The sequence below is a fragment of the Olea europaea genome, unplaced genomic scaffold, assembly GCF_002742605.1.
Source record: "Olea europaea var. sylvestris unplaced genomic scaffold, O_europaea_v1 scaffold1341, whole genome shotgun sequence".
NCBI classification, from domain to species: domain Eukaryota; kingdom Viridiplantae; phylum Streptophyta; class Magnoliopsida; order Lamiales; family Oleaceae; genus Olea; species Olea europaea.
The window spans coordinates 4992-16389 of NW_019230899.1; the positions used below are offsets into that span (position 1 = coordinate 4992).

General features: G+C 33.8%; 2 protein-coding genes across 2 annotated transcripts; both read left to right on the forward strand.

Annotated features, from left to right (window-relative positions):
* The first annotated feature begins 7259 nt into the window (after positions 1 to 7259).
* Positions 7260 to 9286, forward strand: LOC111375145. Its single transcript, XM_022997939.1, has 2 exons — positions 7260 to 8037; positions 8823 to 9286. The coding sequence occupies exons 1-2, from the start codon at positions 7260 to 7262 to the stop codon at positions 9284 to 9286; spliced, it is 1242 nt and encodes a 413-aa protein (XP_022853707.1).
* Positions 9287 to 9520: 234 nt separating this feature from the next.
* LOC111375146 lies at positions 9521 to 10896 on the forward strand. Its single transcript, XM_022997940.1, has 4 exons — positions 9521 to 9874; positions 10159 to 10242; positions 10380 to 10390; positions 10476 to 10896. The coding sequence occupies exons 1-4, from the start codon at positions 9521 to 9523 to the stop codon at positions 10894 to 10896; spliced, it is 870 nt and encodes a 289-aa protein (XP_022853708.1).
* Positions 10897 to 11398: the final 502 nt, after the last annotated feature.

The following is an 11398-nucleotide window of genomic DNA, read 5'->3' on the forward strand; positions in this document are numbered from 1 at the left end:
GGCTTGATCGATAGCTCGTATTTAATTATTTATTTTAGACTCGAGAAAAAGTTGATTCGGATAAGTCACCTCAAGATATTACAGTTTGAAGAAGTTGTTAAATTTTAGTTTTTCATTTGAATTAAAAATTGAATTTAAAAGAGATTGCTACCACGTGTAGGGATTGTTTTCAAAAGGTTGAACCCCAATCTTGGGGGCCTCCATCGCCCTGCCTCTAAAGCTTTGTGAGAGAGGTAAATCGTGAGATGTGCCCAGCTGGCCAAAGAAAAAAAATATAAATTAAAAATAAATAAATAAATAAATAAACACTATACAGAAGGTTTTATTATATGCACCCTAGAATATACAGATACACGTATACAGCAGAAAGTAGAAAAATAGATTTGGAAAATGCTTTCTTTTTCTTTCAAAATTTGATTGATCAAGTAAGGTAGAATAACGAGGTGCCGTTATTTTATCCCATTTAAATTATTTCTTTCATGTTGTTGAATTATTATGCTAATAAAAATTAAAGATATAATATGATATGTATGTTATGGTTATCAGATACCAAAGATATAATTTTATTGAATTCTTACTAATTCCTAAAGATATGATGTGGTATGATATTTTGACACATTTTTAAATCTTTTATTTGGGGTTGTACCATTATTTGTGTCCTATTGAGTATTATCGTATTCTCATCATTTTTCCATACTCTTCACAGGTTAGGAAGGGTCGTTGGTTGGCAAACGATGAGGTGTAGTCATGGTGCCAGGATTTATGAAACTCATTAACTTAAATTTGGTGTAACGTGACTATGAATTTATTTTTCGGCATTATTTTAGTTTTGTTATCATGTGAATTTATTATTTAGGATTTGGGAACATATTTTAATTGGTTATGCTTTCTACATGTTTTATTTAATAATGGTGGAACCATGGTTGTTTAATTATTAAATGAAACTTTCAGTAACGATTTAAATATTAAAAATTTGAGTCGTTACAGTTTTGTATCAGAGCGCAGGTTTAATTTTCTACAGACCCATATATATTCTTAATATGAGTTTTTAAAAAAAAATAAAATTACGTGCATGTCACTTTTCACGTGAACAGTGCACATCACTATTTATGTAAACAGTGACAACAAAATTTAATAAAAAATGTGATGATTTTAAATTTAAATGATTGTAAAAGTGTATGTATCTGTAAGTGTGTGTATATAAATTTTGAAAATTGCAAAATGCACGTGTTTATAATTTTCATGTGTACTATTTATGTCGTGTGTATCTCTTTGAGTGGATAATGGATATATAGTTTGCACGTATGTCTAAAACCCAAATAGACATGTCTACCACAATTGAACACAATCATGCAAATAGATACACTGAAGCAACACTCCCCCACATTCTGCCTTAAGTATTCTGGCATCTAATCCAAGATTATTGTGCTGTTTAACGCTTTCTAGAAGGATAGATTTGAGTTGAACTAGATGAATAAAGAACAAGAATTAAAGAGGTCCAGATTATTGGGTTGCTGAAATTAACGCTTTCTAAAGGTTCATTAGATCAAGTTGAATAAAGCTTGTTCACTTTGTTTTTAAAAAATTATATGCTCCAAAAAGTGTGGTTATGTGCCACTTAAAAATGAAAAGCAAAAGAACAGGAACAGAAGATATGTGTTGGGTTATGTGTCTTGAAACACCAAATGAATCCAAACCACACCACTCTAAAGAAAAAAAAAGTCACCAAAAGAAAACAAAAGGAAAAATAATAATAATAAAGAAAGAAAGAAGGAAAGCACCAACAAATGCGGTTTTGTGTGGGTAGTTATTGTGCCACCTAAGCACGGTGCTTAACATAAACTAAGCACGGTGTGTGTGTGTGTGAATTGGATTAATTTAAATTATTACAAGAAATAAATACTTATTTTGCAATTCTAACTTTGCGTGGTATTTGTTAAAGTTAATAATTTTTTTAGATATATAATTTTAAAGATACAATGAAAAATATAAGTTTTATTTAATTAAGCCCCTAAATATGTAAGAATTCGAAAAACCTTTGGCACTCAACGACCACCTTCCGACGACTCTAAAGTATGTAAAGGGATAAGAAGAGGAATTTATTAAATTTTTTGCATAAGTTAAATCTTTTAAATTGCCTACTTTTAAATTTTACGACATGCACATTTATTTTCTCGTTAAATTTATGATATGTATTGTTGGATATGTGTTGTTCAAAAAACAATAAATGGCATGTGGAATGGAATGAGAACCGAAAGCCAAACTTGTTGGACCACGCGGTCGCGTGGACCAACCTGTCATGTGACTGCACAGCATATTAAAGGGCCTTAAGGCCCTGTTGGCCATCGGCGGACCTACAAAAGGTCCTAGTGGGTCACTTGACCCACCTAGTTCAAGTTGGCTTTTTTTCTTTTTTTTTTCTTTTTTTTTTTTTTTTTTTAAGANTTTAAGTTTTTTCTTTCTTTCTTTCTTTCTTTCTTTTAGCCAAAAATCAGATTTGGACAGTAATCGTAGTGGGCTTTTTATTAGAATAAAGTTACAGTGATTACCAAACAATTGAGAGAGTGAGAGTTGAAATTATTTTGTCATTTGTAATATTTAATTTGAAAATTCTTTGGAAATTATTATTCATCATATATGTGACATTATTTGGAATTTTTTGAGAATTGTTATTTATTATATATATGAGATTAGAATTGTTATTTATCATATATATGAGATTTGTGAATCTATGATAGTGATCATGTTTATGTGTTTTTGTTTCTGTGGAATACATAATTTGTTTGTAACTTTTTAATAAATTTAGTTATGCCCCACTAACTTCAAATATCTGCGTCCGCCACTCTGTTGGCAAGAGACCTGTGCGATCGCATAGGGTGAAGGGAAAATTATAGCTGTTGGCAGTTTTCTAGTTTTTATTCTTTGGTGGCTTTTCACTCTCATTTGGCACCATTTCGTGAAACCATGTTCCATGGCTATAAATATGAGATTAATGGACATTGAAAACGTATGAGAAACATATGGAAAACATTAAGATCCATATTACATTCCACTATTGAAGAATCAAAACTTTCTTCCTTCATATTCTTAGAATTCCTTCTTTGTGTTCTTCAAGTTCGGGTGGAGAAATGCTTGTGCTTTTGTGTTTCTCTACATCAAGGCTTGATCAATACTTCAAACCATTTGCCGCGAGATCCTTTAAGCACCAAAATTAACACCGACAGGGGGCAAATATCGTTTGAGGACAACGATATAATGTCGTGTTTGAGCATTTCATATTCGGTTTGTTTTTCACGTTTATTTCATCTACTTGATATCACTTCTATTTTGTTTCTTCTCCAACCCGGTGGAAATAAATTCCCAACAATCTCAAACGATATTATGCAATGGAGAATGGAACCACTATGGCATAAATCAATTTGATGTAATCAAGATCTTGTTAAGATCTTGTTTTGCATCAGTTGATGAGACGAATTCTGTCAAAGAAATCTAGAACATTTGGAAAGAAAGGTTTCCAATTGAAGAATGAAAAGATTGAATCCGATGTGCCTCCAATGGAAAAACTGCAGATAAGTGCTATCTAATTTATTTAATTATGGTTGAAATGGCCAAAAATACATGGCTGCCTACACGTGTTTTTCCATAATTAGTCAAGGACCATGAATTTGAACCTTTTCAGTATGCATAATTTACGTGGATATTGATAAAATGGATTTAATATCATACCTCATCATGCACCAGTATTTTGTTCTCAAATCCAACATACGTTACTAGAAGAAGACAAAACTCACTAAATGGATAGTAATTTATATGATGCATACTTAATGATCAAATGATAGATGCTGATGGAAAATAATATATATATATATATATATATATATATACACAATGCTGTAATGTAAACCAGTGAATTTATGCGTGACTTTTGGCCATACATTGAATTTTCTGGTTCGTGGAATTTTCTTTGTATAATCGTCGGTAACATTGAAATTGAAATTGAAAGATTCATGTTTCGATCCACTTTTGTATATCAATGAAAGTTACTTTCCATTCGAATTACGTTGTGCACGAGACTAACTGACGCAATCTGCTATATTTCTAAGATGGTGTGATAGCATTATCAATTAAATTAGTGCAGAAATAATTGGAGCCAAATTTCTGTAATTAGATAATATATTTTGGTTGAAAATAAAATTTGCATGAATTATGACAAATTGTGATATGTTCTATTGGAAATTGCTTGCACAATTACTGAGATACGGAATCATTTTATAGAACACAAAATTATGTCTATAGTTGGCGGTGATGCTCGATGTCTTTGAAAATGGTAGTAAAATGATCTATGCTGAATCATATTTGCGAATGATAAAAAGTGACTTTGTCCATAAGAATAAGGTGAATATATGCCTTATTATTCAATATGATGTTATCTTGTGAAAGTGAAAAAGTGCAATTCTCGTGAAACAAGAAAGTCTTATTCGATGTTAAATTTGACTACAATCGTGGAACCAATTGAGTTGGTTTATACTTGGAAAAGTATTACTGGTCTATGAGATGACGTTGATCAAATGGTGTGATCTATTAAAGTGATAAGTGAATGAAAGAGTTAATAAATTATAAGTTCAAATATAATCCCAAATGGGGGGGTTAAGCATATTGATGAACTCTCTAAGTTCGAAAATAACTCAAAACATGGGGGTTAACATTAATGCTTAAGAACTTATATGAGAAGTTCAAGACTAGTGGATGCAACGTTACTAGGTTGCATGAATATTCCTAATCGAGGAATTGTGAGGGTAACTTAATTTAAAAGTTACAATTCCCTATACCTTTCAATCATAGAAGATATCTATGAAGGTGAAAATGTTGAAACCCCTTATATATAATTATAAGGATGTGAGACACTAAGTCTAAAGTGGATGAGTTGGGTGAAAACCGATTATGACGTTTGCTAAACCAATTGGAATATTTAAAGAATATTCACAATATTAAAGATCAATGTAATGATTCAATGATGAGAAGCAAATACCCAAGTATGAGATCCACAAATCAAAGTGATTGACAAGTGCAATGGTTGATAGAAATTTTTCAACCGTATTTTGAAAATTTATAAAGCTTGAAATAAAGCTAGGGAAAAGATGTGGCTTCTTGGTGGTGACAAGTTGTATCTATCAAATGAATCGATCGTTGGTTGGCTATGTTTGATAAGAGAATAAGTCAAATGTAATGGAAGTCTAGACATATAAGTCTTAGATGTGACTAAATAAGGAAATTATCTGAGATGGAATAATTTTGGTAAAGATCTAGAGGATCCTTTAAACCACTAAATAGAGTTTTAGTGGCATCTACCTTGAGTATGATGGTGGTAGAAACTTCTAAACTACAAAGATCCACCAATGACGGCAACCCTACCTGTTATTACTCAAAAGGTATTCCACGAGTTCAAAGGGTAACAACAAGTCATTCGATAAGTGGATAGTTACAACATTATATAAATCCGCGATAACCTTATCCTAATCAAATAATGTTGTGTAATACATTAAACAAAAAAAAAGTCAAACTTCAAAAAAAAAAAGAAGAAGAAGAAATAGAAATTTTTTGTCAACGTGTTAGAAATTAAGTGGGTTATACTATTAGTCTTGAATTTCTCAATTTTGAAAGGTAAGTAAAGTTACTTATTGAAATGTTATGTTTGATTTTATAGTTGTTAGGTTCTTAGATTAAATTCAATTTTATTGAAGGGGTTAAGTATAATAAACTATGAAGTTGAGTAAAATGAAAGAAAAATTAGTTTTAGTAATTAAAGAGACTTTAGAAATCTCCTAAACGTGAAATAATTAAGTTTGGGTATTGCCTATTTAATTATTGAAATTATTTAAATTAGTTAATTGTTGATTTAAAAATTATATTATATTTTAGACGGCGATACGGATATCGGGACATTGAACCAATCAAGTTGATTTTAGCGTACATGGTTCTATGAGTGGAAAAATATAATATTTTTAAAATATTTATAAATTAAGTATATTGTCAAAGTATGTGCAATTATGTGTTCGAATTATATGATTATTATGGAAATCTCTTTTATTATGATATATGTGGAATTATTTATGGCATATTTGTGACTTGTTATGTAAGACATGTGATATTGAGATTTGTTTGGCATGTAAGAAAAGTACCCATGATTATATACTTCTTCTAGTTCACAGAGGGATCTTGACCGTGTTCTATCCTACATGGAGGGTCTTGACTTGACATTGGTCTTGATCGTGTACATATAGTTCATAGAGGGGTCTTGACCGTATTCTAGAATTGATTATGATAGGTCTTTGAGACCTGCTTTCATTCACGGAGGGGGCCAAAGGCCCGTGGCAAAAGTTCTTAGCCCGAGAGGCGGATTACATATTTCAATTAGAGAGTACATTTTTGGTGGATTTTTCAGCACGTTTGATGTGATGAGATTATAACACGGTTATTAACTGATGTTATATCATGATTTTAAGATGATATTTTTATGACCTTATGTGAATATTTCACTCTTTAGCTATAATTACATGATGGTAGCTTGTGAATTATCAAATGATTTGAATTTGATTTTCAATATAAATGCATAAATGGAAAAATTATATTTATTTTGAACTTCTCCACTCACTGAGCTATTAACTTATATATTTTTTCACGTTTTTCCTTATCAGGCAGCAATTGAGAATCTGGGCATCTTTTGGAGTTGAGCCTTGATTTTGGAGTCAGAACCACACGACAGAGTTTGTTAGTATGACTCACTTCATAGAACATGTAGTCAGTGTTTTAGGACGCATGTTCATGTCTAAATGTGATTTTGCATAACTTGTAGATAGTTATGGGGCTCACTATGTATTATGTATCCATATGTATATTTCATTGTATTTCTTGGTAAAAGTGGAGATTTCGGCTTATCTTTATTGTGCTGTGCTATAGTTTGGGATTTGTGTGAAATTGATCACAGGTTGGTTAGTCCTTTTTACAGGGGAGATAATGCCGAAATTTTGTTAGAAAAATGATGTATAAAAAGTGATATATTGTATTTGTAGTAGCATTGATGGTGGGTCCGATTTTTAGTTGGTATCCATCATCGGTGCATGCCACGTCCGGATCTAGTGGTGTTACACGGGGTGGGGTGTGTCAGTTTAGTATCAGAGCATGCACTAGAGTTCATGGGTTTGCATTGTACATGCATACATTCTGATATTTAGCATATCATGCATAACTGTAGGTGAGTCATGCCTCGTGGTGGCAAAACTCAAAGGCTCCAAGATATGTTGTCTCAGTCTCACATTGCTCCTAATAGAGATGAACTGAGAGAGTCCGAGAGAGTAGATGAATCAGTTCACCAGCCTCCTGAAACACAGGGACAGGGAAATGTGATTGGAACTAATCCTATTACTGTTGAAAGAATTGCTATTGTCGTTGCATCTGCTATGCGTAATACCGACGGAGATTTTAGTATTGAAAGGGCTACAAAGTTAGGGGCTAAAGTGTTCATTGACACAGCCGATCCTGCAGTTGCGCAGGCATGGATGACAAAGATAGAGAGGGTATTTGACGTTATGGATTGCTCAGACGATCAGAAGTTGTGTCTTGCCACCTTCTTATTAGAGGAGGGTGCGTATGATTGGTGGCAGTGGGTACGGAGCACATATCTAGACCCTTCCATCATTTGTTGGATAGATTTTCGTCGTATCTTTTACGATGCTTATTACCATCGATCCTATAAAGATGCAAAGCAGGAGGAATTTCTGAAACTAATACAGGGCCATATGACTATTGCAGAATATCAGGAAAAATTTATTGAACTTTCAAAATATGTCCAAGTTCTGGTAAGCAACGAAATTGATAAATGTAGACGGTTTGAAAATAGGTTAATGGAAGAAATCAGGTCAATAGTAATAGCTGCAGGCTGGAATGAATTTGGCAAATTAGTGGAATCAGCTTTGAGAGTAGAAAAGAGCATTTTTGATAGGCCAATTGGTAGAGAACAAATAATGTTCAGAGCAAACGGTAGTTAGACAATGGAAAGTGCTTCTAGCTATAGACCACCATTGAGGGACAGTAGAGGATTTCAACCTGGTGTGTCCAATTCAGGTCAATTCAAATCTCGATTCCGAGAAAGTAAGGGTCCTAAATTCAGTACCAGTACTATACTGCAGCCATTGGCCAGTCGTAATTATACTCAGGGTTCTTTCTAAAGATCATTTACTCCGAGACAGGGAGAGAGTTCTACTAGTGCAAGATTTCTTCTTGCCAATTATGTGGAAGATCTCATCTTGGAGAGTGTTTAAAGTTCAAGGGAGTTGGTGTTTGCTATCGCTGTGGCCAAGAAGGACATATGAAAAGGAATTGCCCAGTTTTATTTCAGGAGGGTAACATGGCACATATGATGTTTCTTCAATAGAGTGCTGGTAGTACAAGACAAAATCAGACTTAGAGAGATGATTCAGCTAACAGAGCAGGTGCAAACAGTGTGGTCCAGTCTAATATCGCAAGCGGTAGTGGTACAAAATCAAAAGGGCAAGTAGGACGATCGAAGACTCAGGGCAAAATTTTTGCTATGCCTCAGTAGGCGGCAAAGGAATCACCAGATGTTATCATGGGTATGTTGTCTATTTTTGATAGAAATGCTCGTATTTTGATTGATCCTGGATCTACACATTCTTTTATGTCATTTGCATTTTCTTTATATGCGAATTAAAAGCCAGAACTTTTAGGCAGTTGTTTGGTAGTGAATACACCAGTAGGAGAATCACTATTAGCAAACAATATATATTGAGATTGTGGCATTAAAGTAAAGGAGAATGAGCTCAAGGTAAATTTAATACCTCTTGACATACATGATTTTGATGTTATCTTGGGTATGGACTTTCTGACAACAAATCGAGCTTCAGTTGATTTCTTTCAAAAGGAGGTTGTGTTTAGACAACCAGGACAGCCTGAAGTTATATTCAATGGACAGCGCAGAATTTTACCGTCTTGTGTGATATCTGCTATTGATGCTAAAAGATTACTCAACAAGGGCTGCCATGTATATTTGACTCATGTAATTGATACAGATGTTAGCAAACTAAAACTTGAAGATATCCCAGTGGTCAAGGACTTTCCTGATGTATTTCCAGAAGAATTACCAGGCTTACCATCAGACAGAGATATGGAGTTCACTATAGATTTGATTCCAGGAACTGCACCTATTTCACAGGCACCTTATAGAATGGCACCAATAGAATTGAAAGAGCTAAAGGTTCAGTTGCAATAGTTGGTAGACAAGGGTTTCATCAGACCTAATATATCTCCATGGGGAGCACCAATTTTGTTTGTGAAAAAGAAAGATAGCACCATGCGATTGTGCATAGATTACAGATAATTGAACAAAGTGACAATTCGCAATAAATATCCTTTACCACGTATTGATGATCTGTTCGATCAGCTTCGAGGTGCTGCAGTATTTTCAAAGATTGATTTGCGTTCTGGATATCATCAACTTAAAATCATGGATAGTGATGCACCAAAAACTGCTTTCAGGATAAGATATGGTCATTTTGAATTACTTGTGATGCCATTTGGGTTGACCAACTTACCAGCAGCATTTATGGATATGATGAATAGATTGTTTCGCCCATACTTAGATAGATTTGTGATTGTATTCATCGATGATATTTTAGTAGACTCTTATAATCACGATAAACAGACAGAGCATCTTAGAATCATCTTACAGACTCTACACGATGAGCTGTTGTATGCTAAATTCAGTAAATGTAAATTCTGGCTTGATAAAGTTGTGTTTTTCGGACATGTCATATCAGCAGAAGGAATTTATGTTGACCCACAGAAAACAAAGGCAGTGGTAAAATGGGAAAGGCCTACTAATGTGACAGAAATCCAAAGTTTTCTTGGCTTAGCAGGTTATTACCGTCGTTTGTAGAGGGATTTTCCAAAATTGCTCTTCCTTTGACCAGTTTGATTAGAAAGAATGCTAAATTTGTTTGGAATAAAAATTGTGAGAGAAGTTTCCTCGAATTGAAGAATAGATTAGTGTCAGCTCCAGTTCTTACCCTTCCATCTCCCGGTGAAGAGTTTGTGATATATAGTGATGTTTCACATCACGGTCTTGGTTGTGTTTTAATGCAGAATGGGAAAGTTATAGCGTATGCTTCCAAGCGACTTAGAGCTAGCTGCAATTGTCCTAACCTTGAAAATTTGGAGACATTACTTGTATGGTGAGAGATACCAGATATATACAGATCATAAAAGTTTAAAGTATATTTTCAATCAGAAAGAGTTAAACTTGAGGCAAAGAAGATAGTTAGAGCTAATAAAAGATTACGACTGCAAGATTGATTATCATCCAGGGAAGGCTAATGTAATTGCTGATACTATAAGTCGAAAAATACTGAGTCCTATGAACCAAACAATGCAGTATGTTCATCTTTGTTTGGTGAGTTCAGAGTTTCTCGTGCTCAATTATCAGTTACCAGTGTAGGAGCACTGTTTGCCAACTTCCAAGTGAGGCCTACTTTGATTGATATAGTTAAAGAAACTCAAATTCAAGATCCAATGTTGAGCAAATTGAAAGAAGAAGTTAGTAAAGGTAAGCATACAGATTATACCATTCAAGATGATGGAGTTTTAGTTATAGGAAATAGATTATGTGTTCCAGGTGATTTGAAATTGAAGGAAGAAATTCTAGAAGAGGTACATAGTTCAACTTACACGATGCATCCAGGTAGTACAAAAATGTATCGTGTACTAAAAGAACACTATTGGTGGCATGGAATGAAGAGAGAAATAGCTGAGTTTGTATCCAGATGTCTCATTTGCCAGAAAGTAAAACCAGATCGTCAGAAAACAATAGGATTGTTACAATAGTTGCCTATTCTTGAGTGGAAATGGGAACACATTACTATGGATTTTCTATTCGGACTTCCACAGACTCAAAGTGGACATGATGGCATATGGATCATTATAGACAGATTGACGAAGACTGCTAGATTTTTGCCTATTAAAGTCACTTACTCGTTAGATAAATTTGCAAAAATATATGTTAACGAGATAATCAGTTTATATGGGATACTAGTATCTATTGTTTTAGATAGAGATTCTCGTTTCACTTCTAAATTTTGGCCCAGTTTGCAGAAAGCTATGGGTACTAAACTTCATTTCAGTACGACTTTTTATCCACAAACAGATGGTCAGTCAGAAAGAACTATTCAAACTCTGGAAGACATGTTACGAGCTTGTGTACTACAGTTCAAAGGGAATTGGGATACTCATCTTTCTTTGATGGAGTTTGCTTATAATAACAGTTATCATTCGAGTATAGAAATGGCTCCTTTTGAAGCACTGTATGGTAGGAAATGCAGAACTCCAG